The 27,395-nt window shown below is 38.7% G+C and overlaps 1 protein-coding gene across 1 annotated transcript; it reads left to right on the top strand.

Moving 5' to 3' along the window:
* Positions 1-246: 246 nt before the first annotated feature.
* ABRAXAS2 (abraxas 2, BRISC complex subunit) lies at positions 247-25,672 on the top strand. Its single transcript, XM_017647936.3, has 9 exons — positions 247-382; positions 4,370-4,460; positions 8,221-8,257; positions 10,680-10,746; positions 16,450-16,640; positions 17,489-17,608; positions 18,588-18,672; positions 20,743-20,857; positions 23,492-25,672. The coding sequence occupies exons 1-9, from the start codon at positions 311-313 to the stop codon at positions 23,959-23,961; spliced, it is 1,248 nt and encodes a 415-aa protein (XP_017503425.2). The 5' UTR covers positions 247-310; the 3' UTR covers positions 23,962-25,672.
* The last annotated feature ends 1,723 nt before the right edge of the window (positions 25,673-27,395 follow it).

Genomic DNA, 27,395 nt, shown 5'->3' with positions numbered 1-27,395 from the left:
CCGAGCACTGCAAAGTTTGGCTTTTACTACTAATATTTTAATTTACAAAAGAAAAAACGGTTTGAGAAATTACCAAAGGCCACTTAGAAGCAGTAGCGTCGGGGTGTGCCAGGCGCAAGGCCCGAACGGAGAATCCACTCGCGGCGCGTCTCGATCGCGTCACCCGCACCCCTTAGCCGGCGCTCGGCGGCGCCCAGGTCCCGTGGCTTCACTCGCAGAGGACTTCACTTCCCAGGATGCCAAGGGGCGGGGCGGGCCGGAAGGCTGTGTGCCCTCGCAGGATATGATGGGAGAGTAGGAGATATCCATCATGGCGGCTTCCATCTCGGGCTACACCTTCAGCGCTGTGTGTTTCCACAGCGCCAACAGCAACGCAGACCACGTAGGTGCCGGGCCCCAAGCCGCGGCCTCTGGGGCCTCCAAGCCTGCGTCTCGGGCCGGCGCCTGCGGCCATACCGGGCCCATTCGCGGCTCGCACCCCGGGCTCCCGGGCTGGCTGGAGGAGCTAGTGGACCCGGGCGGCTCCCGCCCCCGGAGAGCTGCTGCTGCCCGGAGTTCCTTTGCCCCGGGATGGGCCCCCTCCCTCGGTGCCCTCCGCCGCCTGACCGTCCCAGGACAGCCGTCTAACGTTAACAAAGCTGTCACGGTCAGCCACCGGCCGTGGCCGGAGTCGCTTAGTGGAAACTGAGCGCCTGCCCCCACCCCCCAACCGAAAGGCTTTTAGACTTGTGAGGGGCGCCCGGGGTCGGAAAGGAGCCGAGGCACCCGGTCCCGCCTGGCGCGCTGACAGGTTGTCGTGGGATGCGACGAGGGAAAGCTTGGCTGTCACTATCATACTGTTAGATGTGATCGTGTGTTTTCTTCGCCTCGGTGGAAAATGGGGAGTGTAAACAGTAGTGTTAGATGTAGGATCGACTTGCCTTAAGTTGCATGTTTAGTTCTTAGGCAAATATTCTAACCACGGAACTTAGTCGCAGTGAAATAGGGAAGCGACACGCGTAGGTATGAGTGACTGGAAATGCATGGGCATTGGAGCCCAGAGAGGGAGCAGAGCTTGTCTGCTTCAATGTCTTTATTTTACCAATTGTTTTTTAACGGCACTGGCGTCTGGATGGAAATTCTCCGTGAAACTAGATAATTTAATCTTTAGGCACATATTCAATTTGCCCACCAAATTGAGGGGGTAATTTTAAATGATGTAACAGTAAATTATTCAAATTCATTAAATAAGTGTGTGTGGGGGGGGGGGTGTTGTTGTTACAAAGCAAAATGATACACAGCAGAACAAACATGGATTTGGTTTGATGTCTAATCTTAGCTTCCATTAATAAAAACTGATTTCATAGATTCCATTAGTAAATTGGATGGCACTAAATTATTTTACCTTTCATATCGTCACAAACTTGATCGTAGAGACATTAATGATATAAATATACATGTGTTCTTCCAGAGGCAGCTTATGCCTCTGGACCTAAGGCTGATACTGCAGCCAACTTTTTAATAGTGGAATGCAGTTCCATATATAGGTGGTTTGTGATACTGCTACTGTCCATGGGAGTATTTAAATAATGCTTGTTAAACCTCTCTAGTTCCTGGAGCACGTGGTAATACCACAGTATATGTATAAGGCAAGATCATTGTAAGAATAAGCAGCTACCTGTTGAAAACTGAATCATTTTTCTACAAACTTCAGTGAGATGACTATGTTACTTAGATTGTTATTAATTTAGTTCAAGAGATGACTCTTTAATATCCATGCTGTGCCAGGCATGGTGATAGACTTCATGGAAATTTTCACCAATGGCAACAGTTTGCAGTCTACTTTGTCCATACCTGTTTATATTAACCTTGTCACAATTATATATGTGGAATACTTCAATTTCAGTTTTATATATTTTAAAGTTGAAGAACCAACAGTTTGCTTTTGCAGTACATCTTGTTTTGTCCGGGCAAAGAATTAGTTTAAAGCCACTCATTATTCTGTAGAACTAGGGTTAGCAAATTTTTTGCTGTAAAGGGCCGGATAGTAAGCATTTTAGGCTTTGTGATCCATGTGGTCTCTGTAGCAGCCTCTCTGCTGCTGTAGGGAGAAAGCCCCCAAAGACGATACATAAATCTGGGGGACTGTTTCCAAGAAAACTTCATGGATACTGAAATATGAATTTCATAGAATTTTCACATGTCATGAAGTCTTATTCCTATTTTTAATATTTTTTCTACCATTTAAAAGTATAGAAACTATTCTTAGCTTATGGGTCATAAGTAACGGGCCTTAGGCTGGGTTTAGCCCATGCACTATAGGTTGGCTACTCCTAAAAGTAACAGTGGCTCAGATAATCCAGACCAGTAGATAAATAAGCATTCATTTTGTACTTGGTTTCAGAATGTCTTGATGTCACTGTTGACTTTTTCAAACTGAGGACTGCAGTAAGATTGCCAGATAAAATAAAAGGCACCTGTATTTCAAAAAATAGTAACTGATATTTTAGTGTAAGTATATTCCAAATATTGCATAAAAATTATTTCTTACCTGATTTAGTTTTAACTGAGTATCCTGTATCTTTATTTGCTAAATCTGGCAACCCTGGATTATGGGATACCACGCATCTATAGATATATTGTTAAGGTCTAAAGTTTTGTAGGAATTAAAATATTTTTTTCACTTTTATTAAAACAAATGTTTTTTTAACCTGTTACAAAGACACAGCTTCTCTTTTGTACTGAGAACTCATAACAGAAAGACATCCAAAGGATAAAACAGGCTTCTTCAGTCAATGTTTCTCAATCTAGTAGTCATGGACAGTCCTTCAGTTCTGAAAGAAAAAAATTTTTTAGATGGGGTCTATATATTAAGTTTGTAAAATGCCCTGTATGTTGTGATTGAGATTTTAGGGCACTCCACTCCTTTAATCCAATACCGAAGCTATGCTGTAAAGCATCTTTCTTGCCCTCCTCTTCCCCACAGATTCCAACTGGGAATGTTTTTAAACTAGGAAACTTCTTTAATTGATTTGTAGGTTCAACCTAAAGTAGAAAGGTATATAGTACAAGGGCAATTTGTGCAATAATCCAGATAAGCTTGCCATGTAAACTACTATTCTATAAATCACCAAGCCATCTGAGATGTTTCTATTAGCTGGATTGTTCAAAAAAAGGATTCCATAACAAAATGAAATATTTTCGTCTCTTCCCCCTCCAAAAACATGTTTTTTTGAAGTAAAAATAAGTAGAATGAATTCACCACAATGTACTGGCAACCACAACACCCCCCCCTTTTTTAATTTACATGGCAAGCTTATTTGGATTATTGTACAAATTGCCCTTGGACTATATATTGCACAAATTCAATAAATTTGTACAACCAGTATTTATTGAGTACCTCCTCTGTTGGGCACTGTGTTAGGTGGTAAGATGGAGCAATGAAACAAGCACAGAGTTCCTGCTCTCGTAAAGCTTACATTTTCGTGTAGGAGTAGGCATTTATTTATTTATATAAATATGAATATGGTGGATAGTGAGAAGAATACGAAGAAAGAGAATGCGGGGTAAAAGGCCAGTGTCTCGCAGACCCGGTTTCTGATATCCTGGCCTGAGAAGCCCTCTCTGATAAGGTGCCATTTGAGTAAACGAGTAGAATAGAGGGAAGGAGTAAACCACGTGAGTATGTGGGGAGGGAGATTCCAGGACAGCCTGTCATTCACTCTCTGCAGGGAAATTATGTTGACATTTGGAGTATATATTCTCCACCTGTGCTCTTGCTGAGCATGGCCACAAGTACTTAAACAGTAGGTTATATGCTGAGAAATCCAGAAATGATGATGGTGGTATATGTTCTCTAAAGGTGTAAATTCCATCAACATTTTATTAAAGAAAAAGTTAAAGTGATAAATTTATTTGCTGAAATCCTTATTTCCCATGCCAGCCTATACAAGAGCAATTACTTGTGCAATGTTAACTTCTTTATCCTTTTATCATAAACAGTTCTTTAAAAACAATGAAATAAATTGTATGCTGTTTCAGGAAAACAACCTTGGACTATTTATGCTTCCTGAGCTGTTTTGATGTTGCTTATTACACCTAGTAGGATTTAGGTGGTGAATTCATTCTATTCGTTTTTACTTCAAAAATACATATTTTTTCAGGGGGAGAGATGAAAATATTTCATTTTGTTATGGAATCCTTTTTTTGAACAATCCATCTAATAGATACATCGCAGATGGCTTGTTGATTTATAGAATAATTTACATGACAAGCTTATTGGGATTATTACTAAAGTTATTATAAAACTTTAGTATCATCAATCCAACTTAATTCCAGCAAAGCTCTTTCTTGTTTTTAGTCTGCAACGATTTTCTTTTATTACTTTTAGGAAGGATTTTTGCTGGGAGAGGTAAGACAAGAGGAAACCTTTAGCATCAGTGACTCACAAATCAGCAACACAGAATTTCTGCAAGTAATTGGTAAGTGAGTTTATCCCTGAGCTTAGAAATGCTTTTTGTATCTATGCTGTTTGTTTTGTTCTTTGATCCTTAATTGATTTTAATCTTAAGAGATTAAAAGAATACATGAAAAACCAGTAAAATCACAAAGCAAATTATTTGTACTGAAGGTTTTTATGAGTCAGTGTAACCTTACAGCACATAGCTATAAGTTTAGGTATTCGATAAAGCCACCGTTCACCTACTAAGTGGTCCGACTTCCATTGGACTGCTGTGTGCTGCCGTGCCTGGTGGTTTCTTCACAACCACAATGCACCTCAAGTTTGCATTTTGGGCTGTCCCCATTGTCAGCATCACCTCCAACTACAGTGAAAGCATGGGTGTGCTGGTCCATGCTGGAGGGATCTGGCAAAAATGTTCATGCTCATTTACATGAGATAGTTGCTAAACCTACACGGCCTACTGAGGAATAAGCCAAACAGTCAATATGGGGAAGGTTGCTGAGAAAGATGGAGTATGTAGGTGCACCCACTCTCTTTGGATCAGTCTCCTCTTGCTAGATAGGGGCCATAGTCCTCTCAGCTGCACCTCAGGCATATTCACCAAACAGCATATCCTGATACTCAGAACAAAGTAAGGGACATTTCTTCATTTATGCAACTAATATTTAATGAAGAATTTCCATGTGTGAGGCATTGCTGGGTAGTGAGAGGACTTTCCAGACGGAGCTGTGCTTCCCAGGAGTGTGGGAAGGATGAGACAAGTGCACGGGACCACCAGGCAGTCGGGGGCCAGTGCTGTAAGAAAGGAGCAAAGGACGTCGCATAAGTTGAAGAAAAAACCGCTAGTGCTTCAGATCAGTACAGATGTCATGAAGGGGGTGAACTTAGGGCCAGTGGGCAGTACATTCAAGGAAATACAGAGCAAGGAGTGCCTAAAACACATAAAGAACCTGGCCTGTTTCGATGTGACTAAACTACAGACTGTGGGAAGGTGGGTGATTTGTGGTTTGAAATACTGCTGGAAGGTTAAGTTATGTGGGGCCCAAATCGATTTCAGGCCTGTTCTGAGAGCCTTCTAGTGCACAGGCTGGAAGGCTAGGGTGAGGAGTGAGGTGGAGTTAGGACTGGGGGAACCCAAGAAACTGAACTGTTTCATAAAGGACCCAAACTACAAAATCCACTCCCCGCAATAGTGCCTTATTAAATAAAGACTTAGACTGGATAAAGCTATTCTGGGGTTTTGTTTTTGGTTTTTGTTTTGCTCAACTTTTTAAAATCCTGAAGTAGAGAATTTGGTTTCATTGGACATCTCTGCAATTTATTGTTTGCACTTGAGTTTTCAGAACTAATTTGGTATGTGCAGGTTAAAATGCCAGATATAATTAACTGACCATGCAAGCCATGCAAGAAAGAGCTCTCTTAACTTGGCATAATCACAGAAATAGTATTTCTGATGGCTATACTGGCTTTTATTCATTTGTAAAGAAATAGCATGGTAAGTAATTAAAATTCTACAGTATAATGTACTGTATCTTTGATTCATAAACTTTCTGTTTCTTGCAGTAAATACCAGTTTCCATGGTATTGTAGATCTGGGGAAGTGCCAGTCAATAGAGAGTCCCATTAGTACAGTGCCATGACAGCCATCTTTTGCTGTACAATGTTTAATTTATTAGCTATATTCAATTCATTGTCTGAAATGATTATGGATCTCATGGACAAAGTGTTTGCTGGTGTTAACCGAAGTGCTTTTTTATCACTGTACTAGCTGTCTTTTAAAAATATATACATATTAGAAAATGTAAACCAGGGATTGTGGAAAACCTGGATTGACTGCAAGGCCAAACATTAGGTAAAGTGCCATGAGTGGTATCATGGGGAAATTTTCTGGCATAGCTTAACCTCTAGAATTAAGATGTTTTGAATAAAAGAAATTTACCACACTTACTGTTTGTCGGAATGTCTGAATCCATGCACAGACACTTCACCTTACTCAATATAATATGGAGATCTCATATAGATCATCACACTTGAACATGAAGTATCTGTGTCTTGTTTGGAATACATATTAATTTACATGCTGTGCTAGCTCCCTTCAGCAGAGCTGTCCACCCTTAGTTCTGGGTGTGGTAGGGAGGAGACAGCAAAAGAGCTATAGCTTCCTTGGTTGATGCGATGACTCAGTCGCAGCCATTGGGAAGAACGGAGGGGGACGGAGAGGAGCCGTTCAGCTCCCCACTGCGAGGAGGAGCAGTAAGCCCCAGCGGGGAACTGTGAGCGCAGAGACGCCTTACAGTAAGGGTGGGGGGTGGTCCACTGTTTGGATGAGTTCCTGAGGCCCGGGAAACCCTAGACCCCCAGGCCAGGCTGCCGTGCTTCTACCTGCTTCCCCACGCTGCCGGTCAGCCAGTGCGCCTGCCGGCTCCGTTCCGAACTGGAGCTTTATCCCGTTTGAGACCATCACCCTGCTTTCTCTGTGGAGTGCTTAGGTATTGCAGAACGTCTTACGACGGAAAGCTGCAACTTCCTTCTGAAAATGCCGCATGTCTAGAGCATATCTTTGTGTGCTTCTAATCCCGATTGTAAATGAGAAAGAAGTCTGCTGGGGTGGGTTGATGACAGGAGTGTGTGTTCAGAGTTAAGAATTTACTCTAGGGATTTGCTTAAGCAAAATACTCTTTCCTTTAAAGTAAAAGATGAATTTTTCTTTTCCCAGAATTCTCAGTAATGTCTTTGCTACAATACAAATACTCCACATTCTAATCATTTTACTAATAGTGTCTCTGAAGTTCATTGGGCTGGTGTAACTATCAATTTTGGTGATTAAAAAAACAAAATTTTTCTATGTGAGATTTTCTAATTTGCATCACTATGTCAACAGCCCTGTATCTAGGCAAATGGGATTTTTTTTCCTGTGGAAGTTTTGCATTTATGCTTGTGCTTTGGTAGCATTGACATTTACAGAAGCTAATGGGCACAGCCCCAGGTTCTTTAGAGCCATGCTTTCATTTTAATTGAGTTAAAATTGCAGCCTGGAACTCTGTGGCCATGGCTTCTTAAACAACAGGTGATGAGTGATGAGTTGCTGTCCAGGAGAATGTTAATAGAATTTAATGGTTACTTAGTCTCGTGGGCTTATAAAGCAAACCAGACCCTAAGCCCCATGATGAACCTGAAGAAACTGTTTACTGTGGTCAATCACAGCAATCTTTTCAGGAACTCTTAGGATCCGCCTTATGTTAGTGCTCATGATCGTTGAAAGGGTTAATTAATAGACTTGCAGTTTCCTCTCTTCCCCTTCAAAACACCTGGCTCAAGCTGTCATGAGTTAGTTCTTAGTAGGTCATTGATGGTAGGATGGTTAAGGCCCTCCGATCCCGAAGCTGTCCTCACAGCTTTTATCCACTGTGATTAAATGCTTCCAGTCAGTTACTTTTTCTTCTTATGCTTTGTTTAAATAGGTAAGATTGAATAAGGCTACACAATAGCCATGTGTTCCTGAATAAAAGCTTTCAGATGTGTGCTCATCAAATTTGGACAAATAGAAACAGAACTTTCACTTTCCAGTTTACTTTGTTCTGAGAACGTGTCCCTGAGGTTAAACATTAAGAATATGTACTGCCTTCAGTAGTGTACACACAGCATTTATTTAGGGGCGGAAAACCAGGTTTTTATTGTCTCAGACTTCAATTAAAAAAAAAAAAAAGATGCTGGGCTATTTTATGGTTGCTTGTATCTTCCATGATTAACTAAAATGTATTTCCTCCTTCTGATTACAGAAATCCATAACCATCAGCCTTGTTCAAAACTTTTTAGGTAAGCCACTTCCTTCTGTGTAGCTTTTAGTCCTTATTAAAAGATAAATTGATTAAAAACTAGTGAATTTAGGCCTGTAGCTGATTGTGGCTGTGAAGTCATGAACATCACTGAGGGCATCCAAATGAACGTGTTTTGCTGAGTGCCAAATGTGTGTGTGGCGCTGTGTTAGGTTAGGAGAAGGGCAGGGAGTCAGCGTGAATCTTGGCTTCGGTGGTTTAGAATGGAAGGCTTCCCTGCCAGCCTCCCTAGCCTTCCTTTCAGCTTTCGAGAAGGAAGTTAATTAAAGATCACATCTAGATAAAATAATTTAATGGGTGTTTTTAAGAAAAATAAAAAATGTTCAGTGTTCAACTTTAAGATATAAAGAAAAGGAATGTAAGACTTTCTTTTTGTATCTAAGTTAATATACACCAATTGCTTGTTATGACCAATAAAAGAAATGGAAAGAGAGACTTCAAAGAGAAAAAGCAAACTTCCAATTATAAAATAAATTAAGTCATGAGGAAGTCATGAAATGTACAGGGGATATAGTCAATAATTTTCTAGTATCTTTGTATGGTGACAGATGGTAACTATACTTATTGTGGTAAGCATTTTGTAATGTATGTAATTCCCAAATCACTATGTTGAACACCCAAAACCAATATAGTATTGCATATCAGCTATACTTCAACAACAAAAAAGGGAGGGAGAAAGGAAATGACAAAGAGACATGTGGAGGCAGAAGGGTGAGGGAGAAAAAGGCCAGGATCTCCCACACACCAAATTTCTGCTCCCTAAGTACCACCCAAGCCTTTGTCTTCTTTCTCAGCCCCAAACTCTTCTCTCTGATGGCTGTTACGATGATTTCAACTCTGTTTCTTAAAACTCCCTGAGGCCCTATTCTTCTACTTTCCCAGAAGCCAAGCCAATACTTTCCTTCCAGGGCTGCCTGTACTAGTACAATTCACTGGTCTTCACTTCTTCCTGTAACACCTGCCAACCCTCTGTGCCTGGCTGCTCCTGCTGTGTGTTCTCTGCAGCTTTCACCCTGACCCCTCTCCATTCTTGGCTCGCCCAAACACCCAACCCCCTGGCATCCAAGAACTCCTGGGAACTTGTATCATGCTCAGTGCCCAAACCCAAACCCATGTGGAGGGGGCAGGCAGTCTGCATCTTGATGGGGTAAAACTTGTTGGAGTCCCTTCTGCATCTCTGGGTTCTGGCGCCCCCCACCTACCCTTTGATTGTTTCAAAGGATTGTCATGCAAGATGGCTACCTCTGAACGAAGCCTCACAGCAGCTGAGAACCTTCTCTCATTTAGATTTACACAAAACTGAAAGAGGAGTGGGAAGCAAGGTGAATAACCAGCAGTTCATTTGAGAGGGATCTTAGAACAAATGAAATGATGCATGCCCGGGGCCACACAGTGCTTCTGTCTGGTCCATGGAAATGTCCAGTTTGGCTCTGACTGTCCAAAGTTTTGCTAGGTGCCCGGCCTTGCCCTTTTGAGGAATTCCTTACAAGAATTTAGCTAAAGTTTTAATCATAGACTTGGAATTCTTAGAGCTGAAAGAAACCTTAGAAATCATCTGTCTACTCCAAACTATATTTTGCAAAAAAAGAGAAATTGGAGACCATGTAGGCTAAAGAACTTGCCTTAGGTCACACAGTGAGAAGCAAAACAGCTGGAGCTGCTATCTCCTGACTCCCGATTCCATGTTTTTTTCTCTATCTTGAACTCCTTCCTACCTTTTTAAGGCCTGGGCTTATGGTCTTAGGAGGAGGGGGGAAAGGGTGGCATTCATAAAATCATGACCAGTGGTAGAAAAGCCCACACAGTATTATGCCTGGCCTGTTCGCTGCAGGATCCTCATCACATTGGTCTGTTTTAGTGGTGAGTGCATTTGATATGGGGCACGTCACTTAACCTCAGTATCTTTATCTACAAAAATGGGAATAAAACTTATTGACTTGTTGGGTTGAATTACTACTTACCTTCTAGCATTAAGGCAAGAATGGGGTGACATAACATGAGAGTGCATGCAGCTGAGTATCTTTTAAGCATTCAACAAATCTTCATTTCTTAGAAAATGAGCTCCTGTGTTCTTTTTTTGATAAGTAATTGATACTTAGAAACAAGGAAAAGATGTCACAGCCATTTGACACCACACGTTTTGTAATTACTTGCTATCAGCACCTCCCGCATGTGGAAATAATATCGTTTGAATGTAGCAGTCTCTTGAGTATTCTCTGATACAAAGGATACCTTCCATCAATAAAGCATTTAGATTGATTTTTCCTTATATAATCCTATTGAAGGCAAGCAATTATATCTTTTAGGATTAGATGACCCATAGACATATGTAGCTAAGCAAATTCATGTCACAATACCATGTAATTTTAATAAAATTTATTTCTCTTTAAAACAAAAAACAGTTTTTATGACTATGCAAGCAAAGTTAACGAAGAGAGTTTGGACAGGATTCTTAAAGATCGGAGAAAGGTATGTTCTAATTGCTGCCAAGTTTGATTTGGAAATTGCTCCTCATCTTTCACCCAAACTTAAAACCAGAAAAGAATGTAAAATGAAACAATGTGATTTGATGTTAATGTATGACACTTCTGTTTACTCAAGTAGATTTTAAGCTAAATTGCAGCTGTGAGACAATGTTCACAAAATATCAATAGAAAAAAATTTAGATATAGTATGATTCCATTATGTAAAAATCAGAAGAAAAAAATGAACTAAAATTCAGGAAGTTAACAATAGTTGAGTTGATTTGGGGTGGTTCTGTCTTTCAGTTTTGTAATTTAAAAAATTATTCTGCAAATATTTTATATACATGCATTAATTTTATAATCAAGAAAAATATTTCTAAAAGTAAATTACAATAAAATACCTTTTGATATGTTACTCTTTCAAATTCAGTTAACATTGAACATGGATGCTTTCCCAAAAGATCATGTGTTTATTATTTCTGTCAGTGTATGCATGTGATGTTCTGAATATGTATGGTAAGCAAGTCTGAATAGAATTGAAATGAACCAAGGTTTTTACCTGCGGTATTGTCCGATGGTCTCATTTATAACTTTCTTTGTCGTACCATGTGTGGGTTTTACTTTTTACCTTCAATGATTAATTCCAGAAAAATAAATTGTTATTAAACCATCACTTGAGGAAAAAAGGACCAGCACAAGTTTTTGACTTGTCAAAGAGACCACAAAATGCCTTCATTTCGAAGCATGTATTATAAAAAAGCTTCTAAAAGATTACCTTTGGCTAACAGTAATCATGGCAGTGCGCACCTTGTCTGAAGATGGCCATCAGTAGAGTGCAGTTAGGGTAGATGTACGGCCTTTCCCATGTATGGGTGCCTCAGTACCAATGTCAGGTGTAAGGCAGAAAGAAAAGCAGTAAGATAAAAAGAAGAATGGGAAGTGTGGAGGTAAGGTGGAAGAAAGGACACATGACTTTGTGGATGACAGCAAGTTCAGGGTGCTGAGTATCGGCAGAATCTAGCCCAGTTGCTTGCTTGCCCGTCTGGGAAAGGGAGGGAGAGCAGCCCCAGGCGCTGTGGCCCAGCTCCCTCATTTTCAGTGACTTGCTCCAGAATGCACATTCTGCGATCCTAGGAGTCCATCCTTCCTCTCCCAGCCACCACCTGAACTCCTCATTTCATTTATTTTCATGTTTTAGATAATGAGCTTTTATTATACTTTCTAAAACTAAAATTCGTTCCATGAAAATTCTTACTGAAGCAGTTTTCTAGCACTCTAACTACATATTAAAAGCACCAGGAAGTATTTCTTAAAAATACATGAGAAGAAGAATTTTAAGGCGAGAAAAATGAGTAATGAATATAAACAAAAAATTCACAAAAGAAATCCACAAATGACCAAGAAGTAAGTGAGAAGATGTTTATCTTCAATCAGGAAATGCAAACCGTAACAGCGTGGTACTATTCTTTTGCCCATCAGATTGACAAAAGCGTAGTAGGATTGCTAATAACAATGTTGGCAAGACTGCAGGAAATTGGGGAGCTAGTTGGTGGGTGATACAGACATTTAGGAGGAGAGTTTTGCAATACCAGAACTTTTAAGTATGTGGTTCCACCTTTAGCAATCTGTCCCAAGTAAATAATTGCATCTAGATACAAAGATATGAAAAGCCAGCATTATTGAATGTGCCAGGATGTGTTCTAAGCACTTTCCAGGTATTTCACACATTTCATCCTTGCAACAGCCCTGGGAAGTAAATTACTGTTGGGTTACCTCCATTTTACAGTTGAGGTAACTGATAATAAGAAACTTGCTTAAGGTCGCCAGTGACTAATAGTGGAGCTAAGACACAGCAGTCTGACCCCTCAGTCCAGTCACAGAGACGTTTGTTGTATCTTTGCTTAGCAGTGAGAATTGGGAAGGCAATCTGCATGTCCAGCAGCCGGGGATGGTGAAGGTATTTTGTTGGGGATCTGTGTGGTGGGTGTAAAGCAGCTGTTAGAAAGAATGAGGGAAAAGTTCAGGTAAGGAAATGGAAGAGCTCAAGGTCATGTTAAGCGAAGACAGTGGGTTCATAATTTGAGCCTCTCTTATGTAAAAATACAAATCTGACTGTTTAAATGTACAGAAAAAGATCTGGAAGGAGACCAACCAAACTTAACATTGTTTCCTCTGGGAAAGGCAGCGGGAGAATGCTGCTGCTGGAGAGGCGGTGTGATAGGTTTTTTTTTTTTTCTAACCTGTATTTTATAATTGCAAATCAATTGAAAAAAAGAAAAGGATTCTACTATGTAGTTTTCTCAATAGTTGATAGGGACACATTTCCAAATTAATTTGGGGATTTTAAGGTTGAATTTGCTGTTCTGAGCTGCAGCCGACAAATCATAGTTTGCTATTCTGGAGTTAACTTTGCTTTTCCTGGAACCAAGATTCTCGAAAAAGTCAAAAGTTGATCTGCAGTTTGGGTATTACAGAACTTATTGCTAGATCAAAATATGTTTCCCTTTATAATTAAAGATGTTTGTTGCTTCAGTTTACTTGGAAATTATGTTGTATTCATCATTGTATTTGTTAAGGACAAAAACTATATTTTATATTTTATTGTATGTCCTTTGGCACCTTATACATAATATAAACTCTTTTAAGGATTCTTTGAAAAATCCGAATTTTCAGCACAAAAACAAAGATGACATATAAAATCTAGACTACTTAAAAGGTTTGTAGTTCATTCAAGTTTGAGTTTTTTTCCCTACGAAAGGTACAAAATTTGTATCTTCACCTCAAATGGTTTTTATACTAGTAGCAAAGGTACATTTAAAATGTGAGACTTAAAAATACATACGTACTTTAAACAGTACCTAATATAGAAAATAATTTTAATTAATGTCAACTCTTTAAGATAAAGTGCTGATGGAAACTTCTTAAAAATTGACTCTTTGCTTGGCTTCAAATCTAATATTTTGTTGAAAAGTTCTAAGAATTGAACAAAAGTTAGTAAGTCCAACTCATAAAAAATAATATACAGTGATTTTTTTTGGTATCATTAATGTACAATTACATGAGCAACATTATGGTTACTAGACTTCCTCCATTATCAGATCCCCACCACATACCCCATTACAGTCACTGTCCATCAACATAGTAAGATGCTATAGAATCACTACTTGTCTTCTCTGACACACAGTGATTTTTAAAGTTTTCTGAGTCCTAGAATTACCCATTTGAAAACAAACTAATCAAGATTTTTGTCACAATAGCAACAAATATATTAGAAATTTGCTTACTAAAAAAATGTGTGGTTCTCAAAATATAGAAACTCTATAACATTGCTAAAACATTTTTTTAAAAAAAGTTAGGCTTAAGATAGAGGCTAATGTTTTTGATATGAAAATTCCCCAGTATGTGGAATGTGGTCACATGCTGAATTACTGCTCCGGCAGAATCCATATTGTGCTTACAAAGTTTCCACAGCCTCAGGTTTTGGGTTAAGGCCAAAAAAGCAAGTGAGAGGAGGATTTCTGCCTTCTGGAAGCATCTGCTCTGAAATAGATAATGATAAACACAACTGCCATCTTAATATCATAATAAGACGGAAAAGAACACAACCTAAAGATGACAAACGTGCCCATTGTTGGGGATAATTGCTTTGGTGCCAGAAAATGCAAGTGAATGTTGAGCATAGAGATAGGAAAGTCTTCATGAAAAATTGTGAAACTTCAGCAGAGATAAGGTTTTAGGGAAAGATATCCATAATTTTTCATCATGGCCAAAACATAGCTATCAGAAGTGTGCTTTTCAGCAACAGTGACCTAATTTCTCAGTAGCTTTGCAACTAGCTTGCTAGCTCTGAAAGGTAGAATCGTAGAGGTCAACAGTGTGAATTAATTTGTCACCTCATATTTCATTGGTCAGCATGATGGGGGCATCTTTTTAGCAAATATCCAGTGAAAAGTTGATTACTACCAATTAATACCCAAAATAAATTTATAAGGCTCCCTGCTTCTCAGAAAATACAAATAGAGTAAAACAACTGGAATCTGCACAAATGAAAAAGTATTATTACTTATCTAGTAGCCACTTGCAAGATTCTGTTAATCAGTGAGTATTTCATGAGACCTGCCAACATGCTGAGGGCTGCTCAGATCTTTGCCAGGGATACAAAGGGAGCATGAGATGCACCCCAGGTCTACACAGTACTGAGATTTATAGTGAAATATCCCTGTTCTTAGACATTGATACCTATAGCCATTTGATAGTTTTTCTTACCCACTATTTTTTTTTTAAAGGAAAACTATTTTCACATTTTTATGAAAACCATAGTATAACTAATGTGGAATTTTAAAGTTAATGTTGCACAGTGGAAAAAGATGGACCAGTAGGTTCTGGGTCTTGGCCGTTACTCATTAGTTCTGTGACTTTGGACAAAAACATTTCTTTCATAAGATTTAAACTCTAAGAAGTGTTTGGGTTTTCTTTTTACTTAAAGACTATCAGAGTTAATTAATGTAATTGGAAGTTATGCGTTATGTTCAGTAGTACTCCTTGAGGGCAAGAACTATTTCTTTGTCCCTGTAGTGCCTGCATGTGATATGAACTCAATGGAGAAAGTATTACTCACCTCTCAGGGTTGAAAATATTTGTAACATAGCTCATTGGGCACCCACCACAGGGCATCAGCGAAGGTTGGTTCACTTCCTTCCTATGTGAAAGCGCCAAAACATAATCTAAATTTACTGTTAATTTTAATATCACACTAACAATTTTTAATGACCTTTGTTTCTTCAAACAGGATTTTCACTCAAAGAGTTTGTTTCAAAAAAGAGGCTATTTATATGAAGATTATTCTTCTAAATAAATAATCTCAACAGAAGTTTTCAAACTCTAGCATGCACAAGAAAAAACTCAATTTATCCTAAATTCAGATTCCTGGCTCTACCCTTAGAGGTTCTGATTCTGTGGGTTTGGATGGGCCCAGGAGTATTTTAGCAAGCTCCCAGATGTCCCTTAGGTCATCCAGCTCCCAGATGTCCAGCAGGTCCCCTTATGAGAAATATTCTTCCAGAGAGCATTCAGTTTATTCACTTAGCCAGTTTAGTTATCCTGTAGTTAGAGCTGACAGAGCTAAACTTTTTAAATTGTTGTATTGAGGTATAGTTGACATACAGTGAACTGCACATACTTGGAGTGCACACTTTGATCAAAGTTTTGATGTATGTATACAAACACAAAACCATCATCACAGTAAGACAGCAAACAGCGATCACGGCAAAGGGCTCCTCGTGCCCTTTTCTAATCTCTTCTTCTCACCCCTCTCCCTAGTCAACCAGTGATCTACTTTATGCCACTATAGATTAGTTTTCATTTTCTGGAATTTTATATGAATAGAATCCTCTCACATACACTCTTTTTTTTTTCTGGCTGGCTTCTTTCACTTAGCATAATTAATTTGGAATTAAGCTGTGGTGTTGTATATATAAGTAGTCTGTTCCTTTTTTCTTTATTGAGTAGGATTTCTGTGTGTGGATAGACCACAGTTTGTTTACCCATTCACCTGTTGATGGACAATTGGATTGTTTTCAGTTTTGAGTGATTGCACATAAAACTACTATGAACTTTTGTGTAGAAGTATTTGTGTGGATAAATTCAGAATTAAGTTTATAAGATTTCATGCAACTTTCAATATTTTTTTCCTCCGTTCTTGTTACAGAAAGTTATTGGGTGGTACAGATTCCGGCGAAACACGCAGCAGCAAATGTCGTACAGGGAGCAGGTCATCCACAAGCAGCTCACCCGCATCCTTGGAGTGCCCGACCTTGTCTTCCTTCTCTTCAGCTTCATCTCCACTGCCAACAGTTCCACTCATGCTCTAGAATACGTCCTCTTTAGACCAAACCGAAGGTAAAGAAAGCATTCCCACCAGCCTCACAAAAACAGGAAAGACGTTGGTACAAGGAATTGAGATTTATGATTTTGAAAATGTGCATTTTATAGCATCTTTAAAGAAAAGCTTTTATAATTTTAACTAGTTTTCTTTGTAGTTAGAGGTGTTTTCCCATCAGTTAGCTGTATAAATTAAAATTATTATTGAACCAAGAAGCATTAGCAAGACATGTTAATTATGCATAAATTCTTACAGGAATAAACAGCTGGAATTCATCATTTGCTTCTCTGTAATCTCTTCTGTAGAAATATAGTTTTAATTGCTCTGAAAATCTGATTATAATTTTAAAACAGATTTCAAAAACAAAATTAAAAAATTGATCCACCTACTGGGTAATGAGGGTTTTGCATTGTGAACTTGTTGAAGCGAGAAAAAAAAAAAGATCACATGATCCTGGTGTCTTTTTGTAAACAGAAAGTTTCTCTCTGGAAATTCACTTGTAGAATAAATTAGATCAACATCAATGAAAATTATTATTAATTGTTAAAGAGCCATGTGTAAGATTTCATTAATTAATCAGGTATTTTTTGCTGGCAACCTCCTCAGCACTCAGTCAGTTTCTTTGGGGATGCAAAAGATGTATGGCATGACCTCTGCCCTTAAGTAGTTTACAGTTGAGTTTCTACTTTAAGGGAAGGGGAAAAATTGCTAATTCATGCATCTGTGAAGTAGGTTGTTTGTGGGAGTAGGTGTTCTAGGAGGCCTCTTATTAGTTCACCAGTACAGACACAGATTCCTACTGGCAAGACCTATTCTCCAAGTAGAGCAGTGCTTTTAACATGATCTCTCCCAATCCTCCCCACAGGTACAATCAGAGGATATCCCTTGCTATTCCCAATCTAGGCAATACTAGCCAGCAAGAGTATAAAGTGTCTTCAGTGCCAAATACTTCTCAGAGTTATGCCAAAGTTATTAAAGAACATGGGTAAGTTGCAACTAAAATGAACACTTTTTCCTTTCTTTTGTTAACAGTATTTAAAGGTTTATGGAGAAATGTGAAATCAAGTTTAATATCACTGAAATTGAAAAATGCAGTCAGGTAATTCCCCAGACCACTACTGCTGTACATCAAAGCGTCATGCTTAGGGAAAAGATAGTTTGCCACAGAGAAGACAAGTAGTGATTTTACAGCATCTTACTATGCAGATGGACAGTGACTGTGAAGGGGTACGTAGGGGGGACTTGGTGAAGGGGGGAGCCTAGTAAACATAATGTTCTTCATGTAACTGTAGATTAATGATACCAAAATAAAAATAATAAATAAATAAATAAATAAATAATACTGAACATGACAACATTGTATGCCAACCTTGACATACTTATTTTGTACAATATAGTTACACTATCCTGATAAAAGGAATCAAGGCGCCCTGCCATTATGATTTTTAATTCTAAGGGGATATAGAAACTGAACAGTTTCACTTAACTTAAATCTAGGGGTAAACCAAATTTCTGGAGGACATGACTTTGAGCATTCTGTTTATCAGCAGGGTGCCATTGCTATATGTATTACAAATTAAAAGAATGTAGAACATTAAAAAAAAAGATAGTTTGCTTTTACTAATGCTTATTTTTTTAAACACTTGCCACGGGGTTTTGTTGGTTTTTTTGTTTTTGCTATTGTTATAAAAGTTGGGATAGAATATGTGTATTTCTGAGGTTGTAAAAGCTAACTGTGGTCACTGAAAAAGGTAATAGCTTTTTATTATTTTTTAAAATGTCTTAGTAACATGGGTTTCTCTTGTGTTAGTTCTTCTGGTGTGGGCATAATCCTGAGACATTGTCACCCTAGAGTTGCAGCATTTAAGTAGTAGATTTAGGTAGAAGTGATAGATAGGAAAATGCCTTTTAGGTTCATAGCAGTTATAATAACTTTGTGAATCTTTTGTCTGTCTTTCTTCTAGTACTGACTTTTTTGACAAGGATGGAGTAATGAAAGACATCAGGGCAATTTATCAGGTTTATAATGCACTTCAGGAGAAAGTACAGGTAACATTTACTTACTAGTTTTCATCTTACTTATATTGCTCACGTGCTTCTTTTTATAGTCATTTGACAGTTAACTGCATTATTAAATGTTCACCCCCAACTAATGAAATTACTGTCTATCAATATAGAATGATGTTATAGAATTATTGACTATATTCTCCATGCTGTACTTTCATTCTCATGACTAATTTATATTATGACTGAGATTTTTGTGCCTCTTTATCACCTTCACCTGTTTTACCTGCCCATTCCCACCCTTCTCCATGGCAACCATCAGTCCCTTCTCGGTGTCTGTGAGTCTGTATCTATTTTGTTCATTTGTTAATGTATTTTTAGATTCTGCATATAAATGAAATACGGATTTTTTTGTCTTTCTTCGCCTAGCTTATTTCACTTAGCATAATACCCTGTAGGTCCATCCATGTTGTCACAGATGGTTTTTTTATGGCTGAATAATAATCCCATTGTGTATCTGTACCACATCTTCTTTATCCATTCATCTACTGATAGGCACTTTGGTTGCTTCATAACTCAGCTGTTGTAAATAATGCAGCGATAAACATAGGAGTACATGTATCTTTTCAAATTCCACTTTAATTTTTAACAATCTCCCAACTGACAAATAATTGTGGTCCAAAAGTCAGAATGTGCTTTCCCAAAATAATACCAGATGTGGCATGCCAGCCTAAGAAGCCTCGCATTTTGTGCCTGCAGTAGAGACTGTGAACTACACTATTACGTTACTATTTTAAGTACTTGTGATCCCATTTGTAACAATGTTTTTCCTAGGGAAAGGTCTTAGTTTAAAGGATGATAAGAACGCAGCTGTCTCTCTTAGTCACTCTAAGTAGAGACTGCATCTAAAGGCACCTGTAACACAGTTCAGCTCTGCTTCCTTCCTTGTAGTTCACCCCCTTTGCCCCCAGCTGCCCGCATTGAGTGGGAGATTTGCAGTGGAGCCTGTTCATTGCTAGTCATTCATGCAACAAATGTTTGTGGAAACATGTCCTGCAAGCCAGATACTGAGCTAGGTGCTAACAGTACTTTCCCACGTCCTTTTCATCATGCCCCATGTGTTCTTAGGAGCAATTTGCTCTAAAATCCTCAGAACAAAAGAGGCTTTGAGCACAAAAAGGAAAGTGGTATAGCTGAAGAGGCTCTTGCAGGCCTGGAGAAAGCCTCGCTTTGAGGAAGAAGACTCCAAGGAAGAGAGAAAGGAATGAAGGCAGCTACCGAAACAAAGGACAGACTGAGTTCCGCCTGCCGCAAAAGAGGAGAGCATGCAACGGGCAATTTCCAGCGTTAGTATTCCGAATTGGGGTCACAGTGCACCTAGCAGTGCAGGGACCTTAGACAGGCGCACTGGGGACTGGCCCACTTTTCGGAGGTTTCTGGTATGTCTGCTATGGAAGGAACGTGCAGGGAAAAAACAGCTTTTTGTCCTGAATTCATGATCGTGCTCTTTCAAGACCAGCCGCACTGTCCCGCAGACTTCAAAGGGACTGTTCTGCATTTCATTGCTGACTGAATATGGCCTGCTGCAAACCCCAGTGTCACGTGCCACTCTGACACGACTGGTGCAGCTGCAGAGATGTAGTCTCACAAATGGTCATTTCTTTTATTAAAGCCTCACATTGAAGCCTAGTTTCTTTTCAACCCTTCCTAATTATAAATATTTTCTATTAAATAAGTCTGTGTTTTCTAATTTTTGATTGTTGGTTATAAATAAAAGTTAAAAGTATCTCATTCTTGTCTTTTGTTCATCCTTTGTATGCTAGGCTGTTATCAGAAGTTCTGTTTTCAGTTCTTTCTTCTTACTCATCCCATCCTACCGTTATATCTCAGGAATTTATGAGCTCAATAGCATAACTCTAAATGAAGAAAGCAAGTCAGTGAATAACAACAAATGCTGTTCTCTTTGACCTTCATGATTTTATTCTACCTGAGGTGCCCAGTTTTTAACTTGATAATGCATCTGGGCTCTTCCTAAGGTTGTAATCAGTGCTGACTTTATGGAATACCTGGTGCTTAGTTTGAAACTAATTGTTCTTGTTGTCATTTTTCCCTCAGGCAGTGTGTGCAGATGTAGAAAAGAGTGAGCGAGTTGTTGAATCCTGTCAGGCAGAAGTGAACAAATTAAGAAGACAGATCACTCAGAGGAAAAATGAAAAGGAACAAGAAAGAAGTGAGTTTCCTATTAATTTTGTAATTCACTACCCATTCACTAACAGGGAGATGCCTGGTTCCCAACATCAGATTATACAATAAATTACACTCATTGAGCTCCAAGTCAGGCTCCTGGGAGGGGGCAGTCACCTTGTCTTCAAGCTTTCCAGAAGAGAGGGACTGTATTTCATGGTATCTTTCTCACATCTCCAAAACTGGAGAAGAAAGAAGACAAAGGCAGAAAGGCTGAAGCAAGTTAGAATAAATCCCAGCAAGTCATTGACACTTGTGTATATATTGACTAATGGGATATGTTTACAGGGGATGTGATGTTTGTTAGTAAGTTAACCCTAGCATGCCTAGCAAGTAGAGACTCTGTCCTGTGTTCATTGTAGCAAGTAAAAGAGTTACCTAAAATCCTTTTAACTTTATGTTTGATTCATAGCCAGGGTCACAACAAAGGCTTTAAATGTCTATTTTTTAGTAGTTGTGGATGAATGGATACCATTGAGCTAAGGAACCAGCTGGTTGAAAGAGAATTAGGCCTAATAATTACTAATGCCAGCATCGTAACATACAGGTTTGCTATAATGTCACCAGATTTAACATTTGTGAATAAAATATATGACAAACAATATCAAGTATAAAACAGTATGGCTAACCTTTTCTAATTTAATAAGAATACCTGCAAACCAATTAAAAGGTAATTTATATTTCCAGGTAAATGATGTCTATGTTTGACTCATTTCTACTGTCATGTTTTATTAGAAATAATCAGAAATGCAGACAGAGATGCATGCACAGAAGTGTACAGCCACTGAAGTGAATTTTTGATGACATAGGATTGTGCCCAATACATATCTTAAGTGAAAACACTAGGATATAAAATGTAAACATATGATCTCAGCTTTATTTAAGATACATACCACACATACACAAAACTCGGTAATAAAACCGGAGTTCAGAAAAGTAGGGGGCCTGACCCCTAAAATTTGCATCTTTAACCCCAAATCTTGTGCTCTTTTCACTAATGTTCTAAGTGTTATCTGCGTGACAGAATTGCATGTGATTTTCATTTCCTTAGTTTTCTAAGTTTCATATCCATATGTGTCATTTTTATAATATAAATGAAGTACTTAAAGTGTTATAAAGGTTGTAGGCTCATAAATACGGGGCTGTTCCCGAGCATTCATACAGATGTGGTGATTTATGGCCAGTACCTGACAAACTGGCCACCTAACATAGGGCATTTAAACTTTTAAGAGGAAAGAGGTGTGTAAGTGTATTTTGACCAGACATGTGAAGAAAAATGCTTTTTGATACGTGAAGCCTGTCGAAGAAAAAACTCGAATTCAGATCACTGCACACAGTGACAAAGAACGTTAGCTTCTGCTCTCACTCTAGTCTTGGAGCGCAGTGAGCAGTAGATGAGGGAAATAGCAGAGGGTTCAGGCCCAGGTTTTTGAGAAACGGGGCCCTCACTTCTTGCTGTTCCTTTAGTAAAGCCATTTGGCCTTTCTTTTTCTTTTTTCCTTTTTCTAAAATTGGAATATTGTTTATATACAATATTATATTGGATTCAGGTGAACAACTTAGGATTTATCAGTTCTAAAGGCTTACCATGATTAGTGTAGTTACCATCTGTCACCATAGAGTATTATGAGCTATATTCCCTATGCTGTATTTCCATCTCTGTGATACATTATTTTATAATTTGAAATTTGCACCTCTATCTCCTCCACCCATTTCACTGTTTCCCCTGCCATGGTAACCAGCCATCCATTCTCTCTGTTTATGATTCCGTTTCTGTTTTGTCTGTTCATTTGTTTTTGTTTCTCAGATCCCGCATAGAAGTGAAACCATATGGTATTCATCTTTCTCTAACTTACTTTATTTAGCATAATACCCCCTAGGTCCATCCATGTTGTTGCAAATGACAAGATTTCTTTCTTTTTTATGGCTGAATTATTGTATATATGTACCACATCTTCTTCATCCGTTCTTCTATCAAGAGACATTTGGTTGCTTCCGTATCTTGGCTACTGTAAATAATGTTGCAGTAAACATAGGGTTGCATATATCTTTCTGAATTAATGATTTTGTTTTCTTTGGTAGATTCCCAGGAGTGGAATTTCTGGGTCATATGGTATTTATATTTTTAGTTTTTTGAGAAATAGAAACCTCTATACTGCTTTCCACCATAGCTGCACCCATTTGCAACCTCACCAGCAGTGCTGTAGGGTTCCATTTTCTCCACATCCTCACCAACACTTGGTATTTCTTGTCTTGTTGCTACTAGCCATTCTGACTGGTGTGAGGTAATACCGCATTGTCTTGGTTTGCATTTTCCTGATTAGTTTACTTAATCTTTCTGAACTCTGGTTTCTTTGCCTATATAGTGGAAAGAGTAATACAGATAATGATGACAATAATACTTTCGAAGGTTGTTCTGAGACTTATATGAACTTAATGAATAACAAAATATTTTATAGATTATAAAGTACTATGCTAATGCAATTTATAGTAATAATCAATTTCACTGCTTTGTTGCTATTTTCCAGACATTCAGCTTGACTGTTTTATGCATTGAGATGCAAAGATAGAAAATGAAAATACAGAATGTGTAACTGGTTTTCTTCCTATTTTCACCCAGGGTTGCAGCAGGCGTTGATAAGCAGACAGACGCCCTCTGAAAGTGTGGAACCAGTATGCACCCCTCGGGGGCCCTGCTCTGAGTTTGCAGTGGAAGGTAGAAGTACACTTGGAGATGTAGAGGCCTCTGATCCTCCTCCCCCTTATTCTGATTTTCACCCAAACAATCAAGAGAGTGCCTTGAGCCATTCTCGCATGGACACGAGCGTCTTTATGCCTCGACCTCAAGCCGTGGGTTCTTCCAGTTTTGCTTCCACCAGTGCCGGACTGAAGTATCCTGGAAGTGGAACAGACCTTCCTCCTTCCCAAAGAGCAGCTGGAGACAGTGTTGAGGAATCAGACGACAGTGATTATGAAAACTTGATTGACCCTACAGAGCCCTCTAATAGCCAGTACTCACATTCAAGGAATTCTCGACTCATGCCACATCCTGACGGGGGCTCCAGGAACACTCAGACCTCCCAGATTTAGCTAAACAAAGAAACTCTCCACTTAGCACTGTTTTTCTTAATCGCTTATTGAGAGAGTTTTTTGAGGACTTAATCTGGGGGAAGAACTGCTTTCTCAGACCCATGGACTCCCAAGAGGGGAGTCCTTGGGCCCAGAACTTATAGGAGCCTCAAATCCGCAGGTCCTCACCTGTGGACCCAGCGTGCAGGTTTCAGGACAGAATCATTAAGATAATCAAATTGTCCTAATTCTGGTGCGATTCATGGATGTACTGGTAAATTTAGGCAAAGTGAAACTTATTATAGTTTCTGTTATTTAAAATAAATTGAAAATTAGAGACTAAGCACAATTAGTCTATAAATGTTCTGTAAATCAAAACCTTACCTCTTGCACTATCATGCCTTGAAATTTACTTTTTCAAAGGGAAATGAGTTTAGCAGCAGCTTTCAAAGAACCTTCTTTCTATGGTGAGCCAAATTCATCTTTGCCAGAAAAGAAATTTTGATAATTTCAAGAAGCCTGATTGGAACAAATTGGATGTACCTTCTCTTGTCTGCATGACTTTGTGAGATCAAAAGAGAGGGCTTTCTTTCAACTTTTTTCTACTAGCCTGATATGTATTGTCACTTAAAATGGTTGCCTTTAAAAAAAAATGTAGAAATACTAATTACCAGTAAATAATCATCCAAATAAGTATATCATAAAATAAAGTACTGATTTTTCTTCCCGGGAATTACAGTGACTTCTCTGTTGCAGTGGCCACATGTATGGTCTCTGTTCTGGAGTCTTAAGTGAAGGACACACAGCCGAAAGGAATTCTGTTCCAGACATGAGTTTAATAATGAACAGATTCCAGACACAGTGGATTTAGCTAATTGCGTACGTAAAGGATAAAACTCATTTAGATCTTCTGACAAATCCTAGTGTTAGTTTTATTTGTGGAGGAAAGACATTTAATAAGCTGTTCAGGTATCATGGTGAATAAAGTTTCATTTTGAATCTCAATAACCATACTTTTTTTTTTTAAGTTGCCATCTGGAGAATAGTTGTGGGATGTGTGTAGACTGTCTGTTGAGATGCACTTACATTGTTATTTAATTACTGCTTGTTTTCTAGTTTTGCCCAGAATTTGAAACCACTGAAGATGTTGCTAGCATGTTAGGTTCCTGGTGTGAAAACGACAAGACCCAGCATTTGTGATGAGGTCAGCCCATGATGATAATGCTTTGGAATATAACTGCCTTTCCTTTGGACTAGTTAATATCTGTAAGAATAAGCAAGTTGTTAAAGAGACTTAAAACCCAGGTTCTGAAAAGTAGATTCATTGTGTAGGCGAGAAGTTAACTCACTGAGCTCCAGATGCACTCTAAATTAAACAACAATGTGGACTGAAAAATGAAATGCTGAAACTGCCATTCTTCAGATATCTACTCCATGGGCTCTGTATTTTAATATTCTCCTGATTTTGTTGGCCTTACACCACTGCCATTTGATTTGAAATGTTGCAGACCACTTTATCTGCAAATGTTTTCCAGTTCCTATCAGTTACCCTCTAGCAGCTTCAGCACCAGTGTGAATTTGTTTGTTTGTTCTTTTAAGTGCCATTGCCACCTCCTCTGTTCAGATTCTGACGTTCAGGAAAATACTTTTATTTTTATGCCATACTGAAGCCTACAATGTATATCTGACAAAGCAGTTAAATGTGACAATAAAGACTTATTTAATCATGGTACCACTGTTTTAATGTCTGTCTCAGCACCCAACAAGGTCTTACCTCAGTTGACTCATTCTGACAGTTCTTAGTAGACTTAATACAATTTTTTAAAGGGCATGAGAACTAATCTCCACACAGATTTTTGTCAGACTGGCTTCAGGGGAAATCCAAGAACACAATTTACTAAGATGTTTCTGTTGATTTCAAGGAGAATGTGTTAAGTGTTGAGTCACCAACAGAACTGAGTATCAATTGAGTGTAAACCTGAATCTTAGAAAGTCTCCAAAAGGCGCCTTTCACATTAAGAACTGATCTTGTTTGAAGGCACTCTGCAGCCGCAATCACCTAGCAATCGAGATGTTTTATAGGACTTGGTGCTCAGAGTGTCTCAGGAATTACAGAATCGCCTTAGAATGAGGACCTCTGGATTCCATGGGAGCCATTCCAGTTGAGTGATGGTCTCTTCCAAAATCCAAAGTAATAGTCCTTTTAAAGCAGGATTTTTGAATGTGGATTCTCCTTTTAGGATTCCACTCTAGTATCTCCTACAACTATTTAGAGAAAAGAAGACTGAATTCTTGTAACTTACCTAGAAGTCTGGAAATGCTTAATTACATGTTGTAATCAGCTTCTCTGGAGAAGGATCAAAACATGAAAATGGAAATCTCATTCCCAAATATTCAGACCCTAAGGACACACAGTTCCATACACAGTGGGGCAGTGGCAATAACTGCGTTAATGAAAAGATTGAAATTGACTGTCCTGTGAATCCAAATTTTAAGGAGGTTACAAGAAAAAAGTCTGGGGGAATGTAAAATAAAAATAAAATAGGAAGAAGTGAACGTTATTTGTTAACTGCTCTGGGTCTGCTTTGCCTTGGCTGTAGGTTTTGTGTCAATTACTGAAAGAGCCTCTATTTTACAAGGTCCGCTGCTTCCTTTCCCACAGTAAACCTTCCTTCTGCCAGACAGGGAGCCTGAAGGCAGTGGGTTCTGCAAATTTGGTGCTAATGAATAATGGAAAATGTTTACTTTTCAGCTTTATGACAAACAGATTTGGGAAGAGTTCTAGGATTTACCTAAACTGTCTTCCTTTTTACAACAATTTTTGTGATGTCCTAAATAAGACAGTACAGTCAGGACATAGGATACTTCCAAATGGGGTTATACTGCGGTTACTCTGATCCCTGGTGGTTGCAGGAGGGGCCCCTCTAGCAGTGAGGCCTCTTTGAAGGCCAGATGCTATGCATGGTCCAAAATAGAGTCCGTAGAAGCGGCCTGTTGGTACAAAGATTTAGCCAAAAGGGGAGTTCATTGCAGCATTTTTCTAATAGCAAAAAACTGGAAATTAATGCTAATGATAGTTGAATGGGTGAATTTTGGTACACCTACAGAAGTCAGCAGCCATTAGGAATGTTGAGGTATAAGTCAAAAAGGTTTCTTGACATGGAAAGATAGCTTCTAGATATCAAATGAAGAGAGCCAGGTTTCCAAATAGTATCTGAGGTATGATGTGATTTTTGTGGTGGAATAAATTTATATAATATTGCTGTTGATAGAAGACAATCTGCAAGGATATTCACCAAAGTGTTAATAGTGTTACTGCTAGGTCACAGCATTATGGATGGTTTTTTCCCCATCCTTCGCTTATTTGCATTTCCTAATATTTCTGCAGTAAGTGTTTGTGTAATATAAGACTCCTTAAATGATGGGTCACTGACTACATGAATTATTTCACGCAG

This window comes from Manis javanica, chromosome 7 (genome assembly GCF_040802235.1).
Source record: "Manis javanica isolate MJ-LG chromosome 7, MJ_LKY, whole genome shotgun sequence".
Taxonomy (NCBI): Eukaryota; Metazoa; Chordata; class Mammalia; order Pholidota; family Manidae; genus Manis; species Manis javanica.
The sequence above is the reverse complement of the archived record's forward strand: the minus strand, read 5'-3'. Positions and strand labels throughout refer to the sequence as shown.